The sequence below is a fragment of the Canis lupus genome, chromosome 12, assembly GCF_048164855.1.
Source record: "Canis lupus baileyi chromosome 12, mCanLup2.hap1, whole genome shotgun sequence".
NCBI lineage: Eukaryota > Metazoa > Chordata > Mammalia > Carnivora > Canidae > Canis > Canis lupus.
In genome coordinates, this window is record NC_132849.1 from 45809708 (window position 1) to 45833242 (window position 23535).

Consider the following 23535-nt stretch of genomic DNA (forward strand, 5'->3'; position numbering starts at 1 on the left):
GACCAGTCAACTGCAAAGTTTAAGAAATATAAAATCTGCAGGTATTGCATTTGAAGACCTCAGAAGCCCTATGATCATCACACATATGGTTGATGGCAGGCAGTATGATATTTAGGCGATGCATACCATACCTCGGGAGCATCTGTACCTCACAGAGTAAAATACACACGGAACAAAATTATTTTTTTTTCCTAATGAGGAGGATTCTAAGTCCTTACTGACTTATTCCCTCTAAAGTCTAGAACCTGAGTGAATACCTCTGGAAACCAGAAATACGCAGTGCCCAATGATGAATGGCTTCTGAGATAAGTCAGGTCATCCTATTTTTTGACAACCAAATAAAAACTTCTTTATATTTCAAGCTAAACCTTAACAACTTTATCCTTTATTCACAATTTTACTTTCAGGAATAGTAAAAAGACAGGGCTATACCTTTTACACGCCAGCCCTTCAACCACTTGAAAAGATCAATCCCATTTTTCTTGCTCTTTTCTTCCCCGTGCTAAAAATATCCAATCCTTTCCAAACTAGCCTTTGTTGGACAACCCCTGATTATCCTGGCTGGTGGTTGTCTTCTTCAATGCCTCTCTTGAATCCCAAGAAAAATGCCACAAATCAAATTCCTATTGAGAATTAGGAGTGCACATCTGAGTCCAAACTCGACGTGTGTTCTGTGGTGGAGACATGAGTGCATGGTCAGGTGAGGTATATCATCAAGGGTTCATGTCCTCCTTATAAAGTACTTGCACACTAAAGAAAACAGATGACCTGGGTGGCTCAGTCAGTTGAGTCTCTGACTCTTGATTTTGGTCCAGGTCATGATCTCAGAGTTGTGAGATGGGGCTCCACATTGGGCTCTGCACTGGACCTGGAGCCTGTTTAAAATTCTCTCTCTTCCTCTCCCTCTGCCCCTCACCCTGCTCTCTCTAAAAGAAAAGAAAGAAAGAAAGAAAGAAAGAAAGAAAGAAAGAAAGAAAGAAAGAAAGAAAGAAAGAAAGAAAGAAAGAAAGAAAGAAAAAGAAAGAAGGAAAGAAAACAAAGTAGGTGTTCAATGGAAAAGGTTATTGTTTAACTTCTGACAAAAACACTGTTGCAAATCTGTCCAAAATAATTTTATTTTTATTTATTTTAAAAAAGATTTTATTTATTTATTCATGAGAGACACAGAGAGAGGCAGAGACATAGACAGAGGGAGAAGCAGGCTCCCTGCGTGAATCCTGATGCCGGACTTTATCCCAGGACCCGGGGATCACGCCCTGAGCCAAAGGCAGATGCTTAACCACTGAGCCACCCAGGTGCCCTGTCCAAAATCATTCGAGTTAAAATCTTTATAATTTTTTGGGGGGAGTTAGGTTTCTGAGGCAGAATGCTAGAAGTCTTTCCTGTAATCTCTTTCCCCCCTCCTCCCCAGTAATTAGGAATTTTAGCTGAGCTTGTGACTGCTCACCAGGATCAGTTCCCAGCCCCTTTTGCGGCTAGCTGAGGTCACGTGAGTGAAATGTTGCCATTAAAATGAGGGACAGTGAGGTGAACAATGTCAGCGTCACTTGCTTAAAGGACAGGATTGGCCTCCACGTCCTCCCCTTCCCTTTGCCTGCCAGCTAAGGAGTGGCAATACCTGGAGTCCCAGACATGGAAGTCTCTGGACAGCCTCAGGGTGCAGAGCCCACACAGCCAGACTGGACGATGACACGAGAGAGGACAAAACCACTTCCATATTGCTGGAGCCACTGAGTTTTTATACAAATAACACAGAACCTAATGATCAGGTTTGGGAGTGCTTGGGGAGCCTCATGATGCAAATAAAAGCAAATCCCGAGCAATCCAAAGCAAATCAGCGACTGATCTCATAAGAAGGAGAAGAGAAGCTGGAAGTGATTCTATCCTGTGAGGGGAAGATTATCCTAAGAACCCTGCGGACTCATGTGTGAGCTCACGTGCTGTTCCAGGGCCTTGATCCTCCTACTTGTTAAGCCACACCATGTGGACTAGAATAGTACTTCCTTTTACACAGAAATGCACGATAGGTAAAGTGGGCAGAGAACTCCTCACCCTAACAGAGGTGCTGAGGGATCAGATTAATGCCTTCAAGTCAAAAGCAAGTAGCAAAAGACTTGTCTGAAAGATTATGGTGGATGTGTCAGCACGAGCTTTTAAAGTGTGAAAGCTGCCTGATGCTCGAAAGCCAGGTTCATATGCCAGGCATATCATAAAGGATGAATGAAAAGATTTATTCTCCTTTATGCCTCAGTCCCAGTCATACCCATCTTTGGAATGTTAGGCAGATATTTGAAAAGCCTTGATTAGCTAGTTGCTTATCTTCTTTTTCAAACAAAGTTTGGTTGAATAAAAAAAATAGATAAAAAGTATGACTATGAGGTGATTTCTGGAGGTACCCTGAGGCCACAACACAAACCCGCACAACGCTGCTTATGGCAGCTGTTCAGTTTCAGACATCATGTGTCCAAACTGCCTGGCACATGAGCCAGCTCTGCAAATCCAAACATATAAAGTAACAGCAGCCGTGGCATCTCCTCAATGATTGCGTTTTTTTTTTTTTTTAAGACATCAGATACCATTTCTTAGATACCCTTGAGCTAACTTTTATACTGAGCAATCGTAAGAAAAACAGCTTTCCTACTCTGAAATTGTCCTGTCCATTTTTGAAAAGTGTTTACTGAACTGAGTCTACTATTATTAAATTATTATTTAATAATATTAAGCACTATTAATGATCATCTCTGGGCATGTTTACAAATGGATCAGGTCATGCTCTTATCTACAGAATGTCTTTCAAATATAAAGCCAGCATTGGTCTTAGAGCTCCTGGAGTGCACAGGAGCCACCAGTCCCAGCTGGGGCAAGGGTGGGGTGGGGGGTAGGAGTGGCTGGCCATTCCTGGCACACGACAGCCTTGCTCTTCAGAGGCCATCCCCATCACAGTCCAGGAAACCTGCCATTCTTTGCAGATAGTCCCTGCATGTTTCAGGTCGGCTGTGCTGGCCAGTGAGGCAGACTGAATCCCATGTGGTTGGGAAGCAGCCTGGCTGAGGCCCTTCCGAAAGAGACACGCTTTCCTTGCAGACGAACCTGGCCACGTTTGGGCAACGGTGGCAGGAGAGCAGAATTCTCTTCTCTCATGAATCATCCCAGCATCTTAGGTATGAAGGGCTTCACCATTTGTTCACTAAGTTCAAATGAGGGAAAGGAAGAGGTTGGGTGGGGTTTGGCACGAGAAGAAACTAGAAGGCTTCCCAAATTCCAGAGTTTAGATCACTGCTTTTCCTCTTCCTGTAAAATATTCCCAGAAAATCCTAATAAGGTAAAACCATCCTTTGCAAACAAAATGAATGAATGAATGAATGAATAAAAAGAAAAAGAAAAAAGAAAAATCGGCTACTAACCAGGGGTGGAAATTCTGATGGAAAGTGAAAATTATGGTGGCAGAGAAAGTGAAAAGTCAGGCAGTTGAGGGCCTACTTCTTTGAATACACTCTTCTTTGTCCCTCATGTGGTGCCCTAATACTAATGATGGAAGGATTGTAATTATGAACTTGAATTTTTCAAAGTATCTTATAAGATTCAAAGCTCTCTGTGCTGGTCTGACCTTACCATAGCCCTCTTGGATACAACCTGTAGTGGGGCCCATCCTCTCAGGGAGAATAGAGCATGAGCTTCTCAGGATGATGGCTGCTCAAAGGACCAGGGCCAGATGGGTCGGTCTCAGCAGAAATCTGATCTGGGCTCGGTGTCCTGGAAGGAGTCCAGCATAGTAATAGGTCTGGGAAACTGAACTGGCCTGACTGAGAACGAGGAGCAGGAGGGAGCTGGTGAGGACGAGCCTGCCCCAAGGGCCCAAGGGGGAAGGGCAGGAGCGGGCACAGACTGCAGCAGCAGGTGACAACCAAGGGTCCTGGATGTACTCGTAGGGCTTCCCAGCAGGTGAGGAAGACAGAACCCATGGAATTTGAGATAGAATCGGGTTCACAGGTAGCAACCGACACTGGGAGAGGACACTTGATCGGTGACAACAGGAACTCAGGGGTGAGTGCCAAGGCAGGAGGTGAGTTATAACAATGGAGGAGAACACACAGGGCATGAGGCAAGAAGTATCTCATATTGAATTCCAGAATAGGCAGCTGGTTCTGCTCAAACACCTTACGCTCAGTCAAGAGGCACTGAGCTCCAGAAAAGGAGGAGCAGGTGTAGAGTCTGGGAACGGGGTGGGTGGGAGAAGACAGGCAAATTCAGAGATGAAGACTGGAAGGCAGGAGAGAGAGGACAGCTTAGACAGGGCCAGTCACTGCCCAAGAATCACTCAGAAGTCAATCGCCTTAACAGAGAACCTCTCATTCTATGCAGTTAGAATGGACTTGGTCAGCCCCACTCCTGGACAGAAACTTCTGGGTTTTAGGAACACAAAAGTAGGGGCTGACCTCAGCCAGGGGAGGAAAGGATAAAGCTCCTCTTCTAGTAGGAATCTGCAATATCTCTGTCTGAAGGGTCAAGGCCATCCTCCAACCCTGTTCAGGCTCCTCCTGGGAAATGCGTGTCTCTTAGGAGTCCCACCAAATCAGGTCTGGGGTCAAGGTCCTCAGGGAGTAAGCCCATCCCTCTTTGGCTTGGGGATCTCCACCCTCCAGGCTCTAGGCACTGAGGAACCTGATAGAATCTGTATATGGTCAGAGCTCTGTGGTCACTGCCAACTGATCTTGAGTCTCACAAGGCACTTTCGGTGCCCCACCCCCGCTGCCCCGTGCTCTCCAGTTTCTAGGGGTGTTATAGCAGTTGGGCTGAATTGGAAGGAAAATGTACAAAGATGGAGAAAAATAGAGGGAAATCTCACTTTTTGCTCCTCTGCACATCTCGGCCCATCATGGCCCATGTCAATGAGCAGTAACTTGGAATTCACACCTTGTTCTCTCCCTGCCTGCATCTGGTTATCATCCTGGATGCTAAACACATATAAAGGCAGAGTTTGCACACGACTGGAGTGGGGTGATGAAGCAGGGAGGCAGTGGGGTAGAAGAGGACAGTTCTGCTACTGAGTCCAACACCCAAGGTTTGTGTCATCCATAAATGGTCAAACCATAAATACAGACACCTGTGTGATGACGGGGGACACAGCCCCGGAGCCTGAAGGAGGATATTTTGCTCTTCCAGAGCTGCCATCAGGAAGTTACTGATGACTAGGAAGATAATAATGATGTGCATGGCATTGGGGCGGGCAAGGAGAAAGAATAGGAGATCAGATCTAACAGATTTTTCTTCTCCAAATGTTTATGATTAAAGCTTCCAGTGAGGCCTTCAAGCCTTTAAATACTTAGATGCTGCAATGACTATTTTTAACAGAATGATACCAATTTTGAATTGCAGTTCTAAGGGCAGTAGAATATGATTCGAAGTGGCTCTGCTGGCTACAGGACATTTTTACTGAGAACCATCACTGCAGAGAGGGCAGATAAAATTAGTATTAAATGTGTAATGTTATTGCTAGCATATTAGTTTTAGGTTCAATCTAGGATAAAGTCATTTTTACTTGCTTGAGCATGCTTTATAATATGTCAAGGCGATTTATATAATCAGCACGTACAGTGCATTTGTGCCCTTTTTATTGAGCGTGTAGCCTAATTTCATTTTATAAGATGATGATAGAAATGTATTGTTTCCGGTCTTGCTGTTACTCCTAGGGATAGTTTGATTTCAGATTTGCTGGTGGATCCTGCAGAGGTTGGACCTCTACACCCTATTGGCACAATGCACACCTTTCCCTCCAGGGCTCATTCTGGCTTCCTCACCTGGAAGAAGGTATCTTGGCAGGTGGTAGGGCTGATGGGCAGTGGCGGGGGCCCATGATGATGGTGGGGGGTCAAGGGGAAAGGGCACTGCCCCTTGAGAGAGAGGTGTGAGGTACAGAAAGCCAGTGGTGATCGCCAGCCGGTCTATCTGGAGTGGGTCTAGAGCAGGCATGACAGGTGCAGCAGGCATGGCTGGTGGAGCATGACTTAGGGGCAGGTTGTAGAAGTCCCCAGAAATTAAGCTGAGGAACTTGGATTTTATTCTTAAAGAGACAGATCTTCGTTTTGAAGATCTTGTCTGGAAGAACTGGAACAAGAGAGATGAAGCAGGGGAATAATTTCTAATGCTGCCATAATCTGGAGTCTGCAGCAGGAGAAAGGAAGAAGTAGAGGATGGATATATGGGGAATAGCCATTGCATAGCCTAAGCAACAAGACTGAGGAACAATTGTCCTAGATCTACCCCACCACCCGCCCTATCAGCAATGCCACCAGGGATGTCTTTGGGTTCTTTTACACAAATTCTCCAAATTGTGGTGTAGGTAGGACAGCAAACACAGTAGGTCCTGCTGCTCACTCTTCTTGTTGGAAAGTAACACATGCTTAATAGAGAACATTTAGGAAATACACAAAAAAGGTAGATAGGACATAAAACAAAGCTCACACACACACACAAACCTAAACACACTGCTCCAAAAAAGAGCACCCCTAACATTTATGGCATAATTGTTTTTACTATATTTTCTAGGCATTGAGATTTGTTGTCTATTTTTTAACTTGATTGTAAAATACTATATACATAATTATTTATTCTATTTTTCATTTACTTAAGGCATTTTCATTATTATGTGGAAAGCATGTTTATGAACATCATTTCTATCAAATTATATTCTATTTTTCATTTATTTAAGGCATTTTCATTATTATGTGGAAAGCATGTTTATGAACATCATCTCTATCGAATAGATAATATTTCACTAATCATAATTTGCTAAACCATTTTCCTCTTATTGGACATTAATTTTCACTATTTCATTATTATAAAAAACACCATAATGAACATATTTGTGTGTAAAGCTAGTTTATATTTAAGATTGATTTCTTGGGATAGAAGAATAGAAAAGGAATTTAGTGGACCAAAGGGCATAAATGTTTTTGAAGATTTGATCTACATTTCAAAATTACTTTCTAAAAAGGTTCAATCAATTTGTACTTATTCTTGAAAAGTATGAAACTGCCCCCCATGTTGCCATTCCTTGGTTAATACTGGAAATACTGTTTTTTCAAGTTTTTATTTACTTATTTGACAGAGAAAGGGAGAGAGAGCGAGAGAGCACAAGCAGGAGAAGGAGAGGGAGAAGCCAGTTCCCTGCTAAGCAGGGAGCCCAATGCAGGACTTGATCCCAGGACTCCAGGATCACCTGAACTGAAGGCAAAGACACTTAACTGACAGAGCCACCAGGTGCCCCTAGAAATACTTTTTTATCAGTTTGCTAAGTGAAGATGTTCTCTTAGTATTTCAAGCCACATCTTTGATTATAAGTTTGTTGACTATTATTATTTCTTCTTCCTCTTTCTGTGAATTGGTTATTTGCGGCTCTGGCTTCACAGCTTTTAGTGACTAATTTTCTCCACTCCAGCCCCACCATTTGTTATATGCAACCAATAGATGAGTTTGAATCCTTTGTCTTATTCTTTCAAAACACTTTTTTTGTTCTCTTTTAAATTTTGATGGTTTCTTTTTTTGACAGCAAAATATTTAAATTTTTTAAACAGTTAAATCTATTGATCAGTTGTTTTCTTTTTCTTTTAAGATTTTATTTATTTATTCATGAGGGACACACAGAGAGAGAGAGAGAGAGAGGCAAAGACACAGGCAGAGGAAGAAACAGGCTCCATGTAGGGAGCCTGATGTGGGACTCGATCCGGGGTCTCCAGGATCATGCCCTGGGCCAAAGGCAGGCACTAAACCACTGCGCCACCCAGGGATCCCTGATCAGTTATTTTCATTTCAGATTTCTTTACTAAACATAGCAAGTCCTTCCCTCTCAGAAGATTGATAAATATTTCATTTAAGTGTATTTTCAATGGACAAATTACCCCTAACCTTGCCTTCTCCCTAGAATGTAGATGGCTCCGCCCTTTTTAATATTTAATGTCTGATTTTTTTAATTAGAGAGAGAGGGAAGTGGGCCAGGGGGAGAAGGAGAGAGAGAACCCCAAGCACACTCAATGCGGGGCTTGATCTTAAGATCCTAAGATCATGACCTGAACTGAAATCAAGAGTCGGCAGTTAACCAACTTAGCCATCCAGACACCCCCTTCTCCTACTCTGCTTTTTAAGACTGTAAGTTTATTGGTTTGATGAGAATAATTGCAGATTCTGGACTAGACCAACATTTCAAGGCCCCAGATTGTGGGTGAAGGCTTCTGAATAGAGACACAATGGGTAAATGGTGAAGGCTTCTAAATAGAGACACAATGGGTAAAAAGAGGTGCTCCTAGAAAGCCAACATCCCCTTCTTCCTACATCTTGACAGCAACATCAAATTTTACTCTGCCATTGCAGGAACACATGCAACTCTCCCTCAGGCCCAGTCCCTGTTTTCCTAGTTTGCTCAATGACCAAGTCTACTATCATTTTCATAAAAGGATCCTATATTTTGCCCTAAAAATATAATATTTTTGAAAATATCTCTCATTTTCTCACATTTCTTACCCATATCGATGACGACCCACATCACGGATGAGCCTCTCAGAGAGGTAGGCGCCAATTCGATCCAGCTTCTCTGGAGCTGAGAGGGCATAGAAGGTCAGCTTCTCCATGTTAGTCTTCACTAGGCCATCCTGTAAAAGACAGGCCATTATGTTGCACCATGACCATTCCATGGCTAGAAGGGTTCAAGTCTAACGGTAAATAATATGTCAATTCAATAACCATTTTCCAGAGTGCCATTCTGTATGTGACAAATCCCGCTATGTGGGGTCAGGGATATAGAGATGGTTAAAGCATCATTCCTGCCTCCCAGGAACTCACAACTTAGCCCAAAGTGTGCCAGCTATAAATTAGAATAGTGGCATAAATGTATATATTATGTATATATATATATGTATGGGGGTACATGTGGCTGTGTATATATATGCACCTGTATATATGTGTGTATACGCGCGTGTGTGTGTGTGTGTGTGTGTGAGTGAATGACAAGGCTTCATTGAAAGCAATCAGAATTAAAATGTACTGGGTATCCAGCACCAAGACATGAACAGGAAAAGAAGGCAGCTCAACAGCAATTAGGAAATTTTCCAGAGGATGCTAGAAGTATGGCCCTTCAACTGTTCATCAAGAAGATGTCACTGATTTCCGGAGAGCAAATCAAAAACATCAGATCCTGACATTTCCAAAACCACACAACCTGTCATGCAGCCTGAGCAGGGAGGGGCGGCTGGGAAGCCGAGAAGCCAGGCCTTCTGCGTGCGTGAGTTCATCCAGACACCTGGCAACTGCCAGAGGGAGCCACAGAGAAGACACGGGCTCCTGAGCCAAAACCCAAGAAGGGAAGTGCTCCCACTACACAGCAGGGAAATAGAACCATCAAGAGAGTTTGCTCAAGGCACCATCACTCAGAGAGGAGACATGAGTGAGAAGGATGTCTCAGTGGTACAGCAAAGGCTCCGAGTGTGCCAAAACCAACTTCCCAAGCCCTCTGCAGATGCCAAATCTCCTCAGCCTGCAGGCCCCCAGCTGGCTCTCCCCACTGACCAGAGTCTGAGCAGGCCCACAGGCAGGGGCCTTCCCCTCACAGCCTTGGATGGGGTGAGGCGGTAGGAGGTGATGCCAGGGGGAGGTGTCACCTACCTCGGGATCTTCAGGGAAGATGTTGTCAACCAGCCTTTTGTACCTGGGGCGCAGAGCACCGCAGCAGCCACACACACCTACAACGGCAAGAAGATAAACCTGTGAGTGTAGCCTCCCAGGCAGGCTGAGGGGACTTGGGAACCAGGCCAAGGTGGCATGTAAGGAGCCAAACCCATGTCAGGAAGCAGAAAGATTCCTCCCCTAGAGTGCCAGGGGCCCTGGAGTGACTGTCTCCCACAGCTTGCCCACATTCCAAACATTTGTCCTTTGTGTTTTGCGTCTTTTGTTTGGGGCTCCAGCGCAGGAGCATATGTGAGCATGATACCAGCACTTGTTCATGAAGCCAGGTGTGGAGGAGCGCTTTGAGGGCTGGGAGCTCACCTAAAGGTCAGGTGCCACCCCTACATATGTTCCTGGCACATGGGCGGGCATGTTCAGGTGGACATACACACACACACACATGCACACACACTTTTGGGGGCAGGACTGCAAACCTGCCTCCGGCAGCCCAAGAACCTCCCCTGGCATCCTGAGAAGGTGGACACAGCTTGGAGGCATGCTTGTTCCTCCTCCTGCTCCTCACTGGCACCCCACTTCTTCTATTCTCTCTCCTCAATCTCCTCCACCATCCCATCCCCTGGAGGCATTTCCATTATAGAATGTTATATGAAACTATGATAAATTAACATGACTATTAATTATTAACATTTGAAAATGCATCTTTAATGCGGTGTAAGGGTGGTGTTTCAGGGTGAGGTGGGGGTCCTAGCGGGCAGCCAGGCCATGCGTGGTCCTCCAGGCCAGCACCCCCACCCCACGAAGTGTTCACCAGTCTGTGGCAAAAGACTAAGAACAACGTGGTACATTTTTAGAAAGCTGAATCTCTTCCATGGAGGAGACTGTCGGACATGACCTCTTTCTTTGTCTTCAGGTGCTTGAGATGGTGGTGTTAGGAAGTCAGCAGTAATAGAACAAACCTTGGGAAAATAAGAAGCTGACTCTTGTAGGTCCCACCATCAAAACTTTCAGTGGACAAAGGAAACAACCATCTGGGAAGCGCTGCTGCTCTACCTTCCTCGGGGGCCCAGGGATCCTGCCTTTCACATCTCAGCCGCACCCCTCCCTGTCCCGTGGGGGGAGTGGGCCTTGTGGGGAGGAGCCGAGGGGAGGGCAGGGAAGGGCCTGGGAAAGTCCACCCCTTCCCAAAATAATTGCTCCCTCATTCTCCCAATTAATGCTTAATTCTGCTTGTACAAACTTTCCAGTTGAAATGCAAATGCACCACAGAAGGATCAAGCCTACGGGTCATTCAGAAAAGAATGAATTACTTTAGTGGGAATTACTTTAATCACACAAAGAGCTTTACAGCTTCGGAGAAAGGCAGCTTTCTGGGAATTTTGATTGGAAGGGGGTGCAGGGCAGTGGTGCCAGGAGGAGGAAGGAGCAGTGATTTGGGCCCTGGGGTGACTCAGGTACAAAGGAATGGGTGCTTTCTTGGGGAAGCCAAGGGGTGCGCCAAAGAAAGGCAAGATATCACATAACCGATTCATGTCACCCCTCATGGGGAGCTGTGTGCCCCCAACAGCACCCCCACCCCATGCATGGGGGGCAGTAGAACTGAGCCACGGCTGCAGAGCCAGGCTGTCCAGGTTCAGTCTCACTGGGTTGGCCTGGCATCTCCTCATCAGCCCTCTACCCATGCCTGGGGGTGGCGGGCGTTAGGGCTCTGGATGCCAGCTGGGGCTAGTTCTCATGAGTGAACAGCACCCAGGGGTGGCGTTCTCTGTCTTGGGCCTGCAAGCCTGGGATTTAAACCCATTCTCCTTCCCCCTTAGGCCACCTTGACTTATACCCAGGGCAGCTGTCAGCAGGCTTCTTCCCGAGACGCCCACAGGACCTGCCCTACACTCTCCCGGCAGCCTCTTTTGTCACTGTCCCCAGACCAGGAGCACCGGGCCTTTGTGTCTTAAGGGAATGAGGAAAGAGCAACAGGAGAAGCTAGGGTGGCAAAGCCACAGGGCCTGTCCCTTCCTCAAACATCTCTGAGAGGCCTATGAGACAGGATCTGCGCTGGACAGAGGCCAACTCATGGTTGCTAGAAACTCAGGCTTGTTGAGGAAGCACAAGCCAATTTTGGGTACTCAGGGCAGAAACCTCTGTGCAGGGGCCCTGAGGGGGCGTGGGGTTCTTGGTGTTACCAGGGGGACCAGGAGCTGCTTCCCACAGGCAGCAGGCCCAGTTGTAGTTTGGTTTAGGGACACTGGCTCTGTTTCTTCCCTGTAGAAACCAGGCAGCCTGTTGGTCTCCTGCTCTCTTGTGTTCTAGAAGGAATAAGCCTCAAGCTACTCTTCTGCTCCAGCGCCTCTGCCTGGAATGCGCCTTTCCCAGCACAGAGAACTCAAGGAACCACCAGGCAGGGCCCCCCACCCACCCCTCTGTGGGAACCAGTCACATTCAAGGCCCTAGGGCACTTACCCACCAGACAGGAAGAGGTAAAAAGGCCTTAAAATAATAAGAGAGGAATGCAGGTGCCCCCTCATCAGCAGAGCTGGCATTGCTTTCAGGCTGCTTCCTTTTTTCTTTTTTTAAAGATTTTATTTATTTATTCATGAGAGACACACTGAGAGAGGAAGAAACACAGGCAGAAGGAGAAGCAGGCTCCTTGCAGGGAGCCCGATGTGGGACTGGATCCCAGACCCACATGCCCTGAGCCAAAGTTAGACGCTCAACCACTGAGCCACCCAGGCGTCCCTCGGGGCGCTTCCTGACTGCTTCTTCCTAGTCTGTTCTTTCTTTCTGACCTCCTCAGACCCCTTGAGGGCTCTCAAGGCAGAGTGGTCAACAGCATGGGTTTTCATTCGTTCATTCTTTCTTTTTTTATTATTTTATTTTATTTTATTTATTTTATAAATATTTTATTTATTCATTCATGACAGACACACACAGAGAGAAGCAGAGACACAGGCAGAGGGAGAAGCAGGCTCCATGCAGGGAGCCCGACGGAGGACTCAATCCTGAGGTTCCAGGATCACGCCCTGGGCCGAAGGCAGACGCCCAACCACTGAGACACCAAGGCATCCCATTCTTTCTTTTTTTAAAAAAAGGTTTTGGGCAGCCCAGGTGGTGCAGCGGTTTAGCGCCGCCCGCAGCCCAGGGCGTGATCCTGGAGACCCTGGATGAGTCTCACGTCGGGCTCTCTGCATGGAGCCTGCTTCTCCCTCTGCCTGTGTCTCTGCCTCTCTCTCTCTCTCTGTGTCTCTATGAATAAATAAATAAAATCTTAAAAAAAAAAAAAAAAAGGTTTTATTTGGGGATCCCTGGGTGGCCCAGCGGTTTGGCGCCACCTTCGGCCCAGGGCGTGACCCTGGGGACCCGGGATGGAGTCCCAAGTCGGGCTCCCTGCGTGGAGCCTACTTCTCCCTCTGCCTGTGTCTCTGCCTCTCTTTGTCTCTCTCTCTGTGTCTCTCATGAATAAATAAATAAAATTTAAAAAAAAAAGAAAAGATTTTATTTATTTGAGAGAGAGAGAATGAGAGAGAGAGAGAGAGCACACGCATGTACATGCACCAGCAGGGGGAGGCCAGAGGAGCTGGGGGAGGGCAAAGGGAGAAGCAGACTCCCCACTGAGCACAGAGCCTGCCCATAGGGCTCTATCAATAGGACCCAGGAGATCATGACCTGAGCTGAAGTCAGGTGCTTAACCGACTGAGCCACCCAGGGGCCCCACAGCACAGCTTCTACTTAAATCCCAGGACCGCTACTTCTGAGATGCATGACCTGGAGCAAGTGATGACGCCGCATTGGTGAGTGTCCTGGGCTTGTGGCACCAGGCTGTTATGTTGGGAGGTCAAAGTGACTTGGTGGCTGCAAAGCCCACGAAGCAGGGCCAGGCGGTCGCAATCAGTGAAGGCTCACCAGTACTCTCCTCCCCTCTGCATTCCCCACCCCTGGGTCAGCCGAGCCCTTCCACCGCTGCCCACTGCTCTGTGCTGGCTGGTACAGCGTAGTGGGGCTTGCCCCATTGACCAAGGCCCGTGGACACCCAAAAAGGCCCGAGAAGTGAGGCTCACGGCAGTTCCTTCAGCTCAAAGCTCATTGGGTCTGTGGATCTGAAACATGAACCGCTTGCCCAAGGCAGCTCTCTGTACTTGCCTATCACAATAACTTGACTCCACCTCCAAGGATGGCTAGCATCTTCCCGAACCGGGCGTCCCCAAACCTTCTGGCCTCTGCAAACCCCAATGCAAATGTGACACACCAGGCGCTCACTCAACAGAGCAGACTTGGATGCTGACTGGATAAAGCAAGACTGTTGTTGGAGAGAATCCACAGGCCTGGCCCTCGGAAAGTCAGTCACTAGCACAGCAGTTGCTGCATGTTGAGATGGAAACAAAAGGGGCCCCACGAGAGAAAAACTGTTTTTTTTCCCCCTTTGCTTCTTTTTGGGCTCTATTCTTTCTAGGACCTGCACCCCCACCCCATTTTATACAAGCTTTGTAATGCAAATAGCATATGCCCTCCTTGTAAGGGACAAGGAGCTGATAGATTTCTCTGGAAGAGATAACATCTAAGGAAGGATCCAGTGAAAATGACCAGATGAAGGTATCATTTACCCATTCCAGACCATTGTCAAGGCCCCTGGCTCCAAGGAATAACACCTGGTTCCTAGTCTTTATTTTAACTGATTCCCAGATGCCTGCGAGGACAGGTACACCAGACTACCATCCTCAGTAAAAACCCGCAGACCCAGGCAGCCCTGGTGGTTCAGTGGTTTAGTGCCTGCCTTCGGCCTTCGGCCTGGGGCGTGATCCTAGGGACCCGGGATCGAGTCCCAAGTTGGGCTCCCTGCAGGGAGCCTGCTTCTCCCTCTGCCTGTGTCTCTGCCTCTCTCTCTGTCTCTCATGAATAAATAAATAAAATCTTTAAAAAAAAAAAAAACACAGACCCCAAAGAAAGGCTCATGTTCTTCTCCTTTCCAAGCCATCCCAGATGGTCCACCTGTTTCTGCTCTCTCTGCATCTTCTGGCTCACTCCAGCCTGCCAGCATCACTGTGGCGGAAGTGAAGGTCAACGTCAATGAACTGACCAGTACATGGGGATAGAGCAGAGGTCTGGAGAACAGAGCTGCATCCCCAAACCACATTCCATGAAGCTCTAGTTGTGAGATGCTAACAAGCATCTCTCAGGAAAAGGGTCTAAGGACAGATAAATGTATCAAATTGTGCATGCCAAATCTCCTGATTTCAGACTCATGGTGCAAATTAACATATTAAAGTCTCTGGAAAGTCACAAGGTAAAGGAACCTGTTGACATTTGTCACACCAACATCTCATTTTTTGCAATTACAAATATCACTGTGATGAATACTTTTAACATTCTTTTTCCAAGGCATATGCACTGCCTATCATAATATACTATAATACAATGCTGTAAATGTAATACATTGGAAATGGTGCTAATTTTAGAGTCTGAAAAGGACTGGGTTCAAGTCCTGGTTCTGTTGCGTTGAACTCTGAGTTCAAGTCCTGGTTCTGCCATTTTATCTTTGAGACTGTTTCCTCATCAATACAATAAGAAAAAAAGTTTCTCCCTAAGATACAATGCTATGACCACAGTCCCAGAATTTACCACAGATTCCAGAAAGGGAGAGATCACCTAGAGTTCTGATGGCTAGGGGAAGGGCTTCTCAGAAGAGAAGGGACAAGATGTGGGGTAGGATTCACAGAGGTAAAAAACACAATGGGTGCTTTATTTTTTATGTGCCAGGCTCAGTGCTAACATACTTTACTAGTGTTAACTTATTAAATCTTTACAACAACCCCATGGGGTGGTCCTATTTTGTCGCCACTTTACAGACAGGGATACTGAGGCATCAGAAGGTTAAGTTACCTGCTTAGAGTGACACAGCTGAGAAGTGGCAGACCAGGATTTGAACCCCAAAAATCCAGGGGCCATGATGTTGACTATCATGCCAGAGAGGGGAGGAGTTGGCACCGTCATGGAGCTCAGAAAACCAGGGGCTTATATGGAAAGAGAAGAACCATCAGGGCAGCATATCCTGAAGGGAACCAGAAAATGTCACCCTAAAATATGTCTCTTTGACATAAAAATTATTTTGAACTGAAGGCCATCAAGAAGCAATAAATGGGGGCACCTGGGGTGGCTCAGTTGATTAAGTGTCTGCCTTTGGCTCAGGTCATGATTCAGGGGTCCTGGGACAAGTCCTACATCAGGCTCCCTGAGGAGCCTGCTTCTCCCTCTCCCTCTGTTGCTTCCCCTGCTTGTGCTCTCTCTCCCTCTGTCAAACAAACAAATAAAATCTAAAAAAAAAAAAAAAAAAAAGAAAGAAGCAGTAAACATAGAAATACCTCCCCCTTTCCTACATGAAGGCAGAAATGCAGAGAACGTACCAGAGGAATCCGCAAACAAACTTTATAAAGCTAACCCATATTTTCCTAGTTACTTCTTCACCATTTACAAGTAACCCAAGCCCTTTTGTTTTGTCAATTCTTCACAAATTTTTTGTGTCTGTTTAAAATATATGAAAGCTTTCTTCTGGTCGCCTGGTAGGTTCTCATTCTCTGATGAAGGTCCCCACCTTCCTCTAAGACTTCAAGTGAATTTGTCCCATTAATCTCTGTCAGTTTCATTCTCACACCCAGCCCTAAGAGGGTCAAGGGAGACCCTAAAGGGAGACCTTTCTTCTCCCCTAAAACCTCAAGCTGTAAACGGCATGAGTCATCTGGGGACTTCACTAAAATGCAGATTTTGGTTCAGCCCACAGGGATGGGGCCTGAAACCCTACCTCCCCTCGGCCACCACCGCTCCTGGTCCACGGACCGCACTTTGAGGGGGAGGCACCCCAGCACCGGGGTTAAGAATTTGGGCTTAGAGGGTCACTTGGGTGGCTGAGTCGATTAAGTGTCCCACTCTTGATATCGACTCAGGTCATGATCTCAGGGTCATGAGATGGAGTCTGCTTGGGGTTCTCTCCCTCTCCCTCTGCCCCTCCCCCTGCTCACACATGTACTCTGTCTCTCTCTCTCTCTAAATAAATTTTAAAAAAATTTTTTTAAGATTTTATTTATTCATGAGAGACACAAAGAGAGGCAGAGACATAGGCAGAGGGAGAAGCAGGCTCCCTGAAGGAATCCTGATGGGGGACTCGATCCTATAGGACCCCAGGATCACGATCTGAGCCAAAGGCAGATAGTCAACCACTGATCCTCCCAGGCACCTCCTCTAAATAAATAAACTCTTAAAAAAATAATTTGGATTCAGGGGTCAGACGGGCTTAGGTTGAAATCCCAGCTCTTCTTGTTTCTGACTGTTTGACCTGGAATACGTTCCTTAACCCAGAGCCGAGTTTCCTCACATGACAAATGGAGCCAGCGATGGCCCCTGCCAGGGGACCGAGGTGCGGATCTGGCCACCACAGGCCCACCGCCTCTTCTCTCTTCCTCAACTCGCTTGAAGGGAAGACAGGGGCGGCCAGGCTGGGCCAGCCGAGGACAGCTTTGTGCAGCAGGCTGGACAGCTTAGGTCGTGCCTAGGTTACCAGGAAGCTCTGGGAGCCGCGGGAGCCGGGGGTGACAGTGACGATCAGCCTGGAGGTGGCATGCAAGACTGGACTCAGATTTAAGGCAGAGAGAGTGAGTGACTCGCCCCAGGTCGGGGTAACCGCCTGCAGTGAGGGATGTCATCGGGATGGGGAGGAAGGGGCGGAATCCGCAAGACTGGAGACCTGTGGGGAGGAAGGGCGGATGGCACTAAGGGGGACTGCGGGCTTTCCAGGACAGTGCCGGGACCTGGGCTGAGCTGGGAGGCCGGGGGGCGCGGGGACTTCAGGTGGGATTGCCCAGGAGGGCAAGGGCTTGGGAGAGAGACCAAGGCTGGAGCTCCGAGGCTGGTAGGCCCAGACACCACCGACCACCAGTGCCATGAACCGGGGTCCGATTGCTCAGGGCAAATAGGCAGGAGGAGCAAAAGGCAGAGCCCCTGAAGACGGCTGCCTTGTCCTTTCCCTCTGCCACTTTCTTCCTGTTTTCCCCTCCCACTAGTTTTCTGTAAAACATTTCAACTTTTCCTCATTTTTCTCCCCTTCCAAACGTCCTCCATCTAAGGCATTTGGGGCCTTCAGGCTGCTTGGTACCAGAAAAATGGCCTTATTAGCATGCTAAAAATCAAAATTCCCTCAGTAATCTGATTATCTAATTCACAAGATGCAGTAGCTGATAAACAGGCTTCCAGAGGGCATATGCATCTTAAAAAAAAAACAAACCAAACAAAACTCTAAAACCAAACAAAATCATGTCTAACAGTAGAATCGTAGAGGCATGGGGCAGGGATAGGATGTTTATATGAGAAAAAGCAGTACACAAGTGTCTATAAACTGATCTGTTGTGTTGGACACTGGAGTTTTTTGTTTCTCAATCCTTTACATACATAGTTCTTAAAAAATTTTTATTTATGTATTCATGAGAAACACAGAGAGAAAGGCAGAGACATAGGCAGAGGGAGAAGCAGGCTTCCCACAGGGAGACTGATGCGGGACTCAATCCCAGGACCCTGGGATCACACCCTGAGCCAAAGGCAGATGCTCAACCACTGAGCCACCCAGGCATCCCTACATACCCAGTTTTAAGGAAAATTAGGTAGAGAAACAAAATTAATAGGCTTGTTCTTTTGGAGCAGAGAGGAAGTATAGAAAAAGTGAAAGTATAGAAAAAATGAAAAGTGAAGTATAGAAAAAATGTTTTGTATGTTTTTAAGCACAGGGTGACTTTCAAAAGAGGATAGGATGGACAACTCTGAAGCCATACAGCTGACCATATCCTGGAGGAAAGAAACACAAGAACAGATCGCAGAGGAAAAGAAATCTAACACTATTATGTACTGTCTTATCTGCTCCAGGTTAGAAAGGGACCAGTCATATAATGAAAGAGATTTTTTTGGAATCTCAGCCAGAGGGCAGAGAGCCTTGAGCTGCACTCTACACTTCCTGGGTAAGTAATCAGAGCCAAAAGCAGAAGATAAAAGTCTCCTCTCTGATAAGGGATATGTCTGGCGAGGCTTGGTCAGGACCCCCTGGCCTCTGGGTGCCATACCAGCTCAGGAGATGATAGGAACCCACAAGCACCATTAGAAAGCTTCCAACCAGGAGATGATGAATTCAAAACAGCCACAACTGGGCCAGGGGTAAAAAAGCCAAAGAACAGAAGACATTTAAAAGAACTTGTGGGGCACCTGGGTGGCTCAGTGGTTGAGCATCTGCCTTCTGCTCAGGGAGTGATCCCGGGGTCCTGGGATCGAGTCCCACATCAGGCTCCCCATGGGATGGCTTCTTCTCCCTCTACCTATGTCTCTGCCTCTCTCTGTGTGTCTCTCATGAATAAATAAATAAAATCTTTAAAACACAACAAAAGAATTTGAAAACAGTTCATTGCTACAAGAGATTCATTGATACATTTTTATATATTTCTTTAATCCTGCTACTGACAGTATTTATTCTTAATGTCAGTACAAAGAGGTAGGTGGAGTTTAACTCACAGCCGTGTGCCTGTAAAAGAACCTTTTAAATTCTGAGCCATTTTATTTCTAAGGCAGGAGTACTCTTCCCCAAGGCTCTGTCTTACTCTCCAGGGATCGCATCTAGCAGATCCAACTACAGGATGCTAAAAGTAAATTAATTAAGGATCCTCCTCTGTCATAGGACTTTTCTTGCCTAATATTTTTATATCAATTTTTTTAAAGATTTTATTTACTTATTTATTAGAGAGCACTCACGAGGAGCAGTAGAAGGGGAGGGAGAGGGAGAGGCAGAGAATCTTTTTTTTTTTTTTTTTTTTTTTAGAGGCAGAGAATCTTAAGCAGACTCCCAATTGAGCATAGAGCCTCATATGGTGCTTGACCACAAGACCTGAGATCATGACCTAAGCCGAAAGCAAGAGCTGACACTTAACCAACAGAGCCACTTAGGTGCCTCCCTGTACCAGTTTTAAGAAAGAGAGGGAAAAGTGGCATAGCCAGCTTCACTACCATGTAGCTGCACTGGTTACTGAAAAATCACATCTGTAGGGATTAATGGTGTTCAATGAACAGGATTTTAGCGGCCTTCTCGAACTTGCAAATTCTATGAATGGTTAGACCTGCCTCAGCGGCCCTGCCTTTCCTGGGACCTCTCTATGGCTCTCTCTGCCCCAGCTGCATGAGCCACGTTGCGTGACCCTGTCTCAGGGTCCTTGTACTTAATATTCCCCCATCTGGACTATTCTTCCTATTTCCTCTGGGCTCCCTGGCTTTTTTTCTCCTAAAATGTTTGCCCAAAATATCACCTAACCAGTGAGAACTTCCCTGACCCTATTCTCCTTTAATTTGGGAGAAAAGGATGATGGTCATATATATTTGCTGAATGAAGAATGAGTGTATAACTGGGTAGAAAAGGAGTCACGAATTTCAAAGTCAGTATTGGGGGGGCACCTGGGTGGCTGAGTGATTGAGTGTCTGCCTTTGGCTCAGGGCTTGATCCCAGGGTCCTGAGATGGAGTCCCACATTGGGCACCCTGCAGAGAGCCTGCTTCTCCTCTGCGTATGTCTCTGCCTCTTTCTAATGAATAAATAAATAAAATCTTAAAAAAAAAAAAAAAGAAAACATCACAAACTAAGTAAGGGGACAGCAAGGCATTTAACAAAAGAACAGAGGTCCAGGAGGGCCTTGGGGAAATGTTCCCTTTGGAGAACCACTGATACCAGCCCATCTTCTGGGTTTGTCACCACCTGTGCCTCTTGAGATCAGGGTCACTGGAGCCCAGCTCCCTCCAGATGGTCGGGGATGGGGTGGGGAGGGGGTGCTTTGGATGGTGGGTGGTCAGGGATTAGGATTCCTTTGGCCCTGCCCCTGCCACACACTGGCCCCCTGCTTGCCAGCTCCCAGCTTGCCCTGTGGCTGCCGCCACCCTGAGTCTCAGGAGGAGACTCCGTGATTCTGGTGCACAGCCAGGGGGAGAAGCACTGGCCTGGCTCTTTGCACGTAGTAGCAGATCTCACAGCTGCTGGCAGCCTCTGCGGACTCTGGACCTCTCACCTTGTCTGCCAGCAGCATCTGTATCCCTGCGCCTCCTACACAGCAAAGGTTTCTCCTTTGCTCTGCTTGCCTGATCCTGTTTCCTCCACTCATCTGTCCCCTTGCTAGGAGCTACCCATGAACCCAGGTGATTGGTGATATGAAATAAACAAACAGTAAATCTCAAACAAACACTATAAGCACATCATTCTTTTCAACATCGAGGGCCCTTGCTCTAAATTCCCCATGAACACATCATCTGTCAGATGCCCTGAGATACTGTGTTCATTCCTTTGGAGTCCCACCTGTCCTTTATCACTGCCCCAGCTTCTCATGTCAGCTCATCTTTAATATCTAAAAAAAAAAAAAAAACCAACCAGGGTTTACCACCTACTCTATGCTTAGCACAACACCAAGCACTCAACAGATATTTAATATAATACTCATAACTACCCAGTAAGGTATGTACTATTATTCCCATTTTACAGATAAAGAAGCAGGATCAGCGGGGCTAAGTGCCCTGCCTAAGGTAACACAGCATGTGACTTTCTGCCCTGAGGCTCCTCGAATTCTCCCATCATTTTCCCAAAAATACATCTTCAGCAATTCCTCAGGTTCATCGAATGCTTTCTTTTGCCATAGCCACTGTGCTAGGACGCCTGCAGAACTCCTGCTAGCCAGTCCTTGGAAATGCCTCTCGGCCAGTCTCCTTGCTTCGGGTCATTCTATGTGTAGTTTTGAGGCAAATCTTTGATTTAGTTTGCTTCACAGCCAAGCAGTTAGTGCAGCTAGCCACTGCATTAAATGCCAACCTTTCCACATAGTATTCAACATGAGGTGGCCCATAAAGGTGGGGCCGGGGTGTGCTCCAATCCATGTCCTTCCCCAGCTGTAGGTCGGCCTCTCGCCCATGCTCTCCTGTGACTGCTGGTCCAGCAGCTAGAGGCCACATCAGCTGTGAGCAGAGAGGGAGGTCTGAAGAAATAGGAGCAGACAGGGGGAGTCACCCAGTTACAGAGAGTCCCATAGCTGAAGACAAGAGGGTGTTTGGGTGGTGAGGATGGTGCAGAAGCTGGAGATGGTGAATGGGCAGGAGACTCAGAGCCTCAGACCTGGCAGCCTTGAAATCATCACGTTGGATGGATCCTGGCACCTGCTGGGTCCTCCTTGAACAACCTCCATTAACCACAGCCCTGGCTCTAGGCATTACCTTCCGCTCTGCCAGCTGTATTCTTGTACTGTCTCATACACTCTTCTATCACCGTTCGCTCAGTCTAAGTGATTTTCAGTGACTCATATATCCTCCCTGCAGATAAACTGTAAATTCCTCAGGTCTCTTTCCTCTGACCTCAGTACAGTATCCTGAGCCCAGCAGGACCGGAGGAAAGCTGGTATGACGTGTGATGTCTTTGATCAGCGTGAGACCCAGTGAAGCCACCTCCTCTCCTGGCCCTTACTTTTTCCTTTTTATAAACATCAACTGCATGATCCTCATTCACCAAGAGAAACGCCTTTTTGCTCAAAATAGTTCATATTTATTTTCTTAGCTTTACAGTCAATCCTTACCAAAGCAAACTAATTCTATTTAAGCAATTTACAATAAAATTTAACCCAGGGCTGATAGCACAGACACCCCTTCCAGATGAATTGGAGGAAACAGAACAAAGTTAGGAGAGCCGGGGCGTCAGACTCAAGTGCCTCCAGAGAGGGCCTGGCCTGTCTCCAGCTGATGCTAACTGACCCAGCACATTGCACAGTACTTGCTAGGTGGGGTGGGAAAGAGGAGGAAGTTTAAAATATATAGTTTCTGCCATCAAGGAACTTACTCTCCAGTTGAGATTGACAGATATTTCAAGTTGATGATGTGTCATAATGAGACATAAGACTGAAGAAATCTCTGGGAGTTCGATGAGTCCAGGAAGGCTTCCTGGAAGAGGCAAGACTTGAGCTGGATCTCAAGGGGGTGGAGAGAATTGGTAAGTACAGGTGAATCCACAGAAGGAAAAATCAATAACTCTTCAAAGGGGAAATATTTAAGAAAACCAAAAAGATTCCATCTTCTCTTTTTCCTTTTTTTTCTTGTTTCTGATTTTAAAAGGAATACATACTTCCGTGTGTGTGTTTGTAAGATAAGAAGAAATAAAAATGAATGTAAACATCACATAATCACACTCATCGTGATTAACCCAAAATTTTAGTGTTTTCATTGTATTCATGTGACTACCAAACTCCATATTAGACAGCACAGAGATGATTGAACATTTCCATCATCACAGAAGGCTCTATTAAGCAGCACTACATTAGAACATGTTCATACTGCCTTCTCTCAGATCAGTTCATCTGTGTTAGAGAACATGGATATCTTAATTTGATGGCTCATATGTTCCACGAAAATTCCTGAAGATACAATTGTATGTTCTTTTTAATTTTCACAAGCAATTGTCGCTCTGCTTATTTCTTTTGCAATTTCCTATAAAGTTTTTTCAAAAAAAAATTTAGTGTATTTGTTCTAGCTTTCATTTCCATGTCTGTGCCTATTTTTAAATATAGGCATAAAAATGGGTCATACAGTATGGTGTTAATAACTTTTTCTTCTTTTTGTATTGTACCTATCTTCCCACTAAATGTTTTCCAGAACCTCATTTTCATAGCTACTCATTACTCCACCTTTTGACAAGACTCTGATTTATCTAATCATTTCTTCCTGTTGTTTCTAATCTTTCATTATTCTGAATGATGCGCTGATTTGCCCTTGGTAATTAAAGCCAGGAATCATGCAGGGAGAGCCTGGTTTGGTTTTATTAGGGATCAGGAAATCA

General features: G+C 46.3%; 1 protein-coding gene across 3 annotated transcripts in view; it reads right to left on the reverse strand.

Annotated features, from left to right (window-relative positions):
* EFR3B (EFR3 homolog B) overlaps window positions 1–23535 on the reverse strand; it is a 94023-nt gene that overhangs the window by 44832 nt on the left and 25656 nt on the right. For all 3 annotated transcript variants that reach the window (XM_072770841.1, XM_072770840.1, XM_072770839.1), the window contains exons 2-3: window positions 9655–9731; window positions 8518–8645 (exon numbers count right to left, since the gene is read on the reverse strand). In XM_072770841.1, the coding sequence (XP_072626942.1) occupies window positions 8518–8645; window positions 9655–9731 (205 nt within the window). The remainder of the gene's footprint in view (window positions 1–8517; window positions 8646–9654; window positions 9732–23535) is intronic.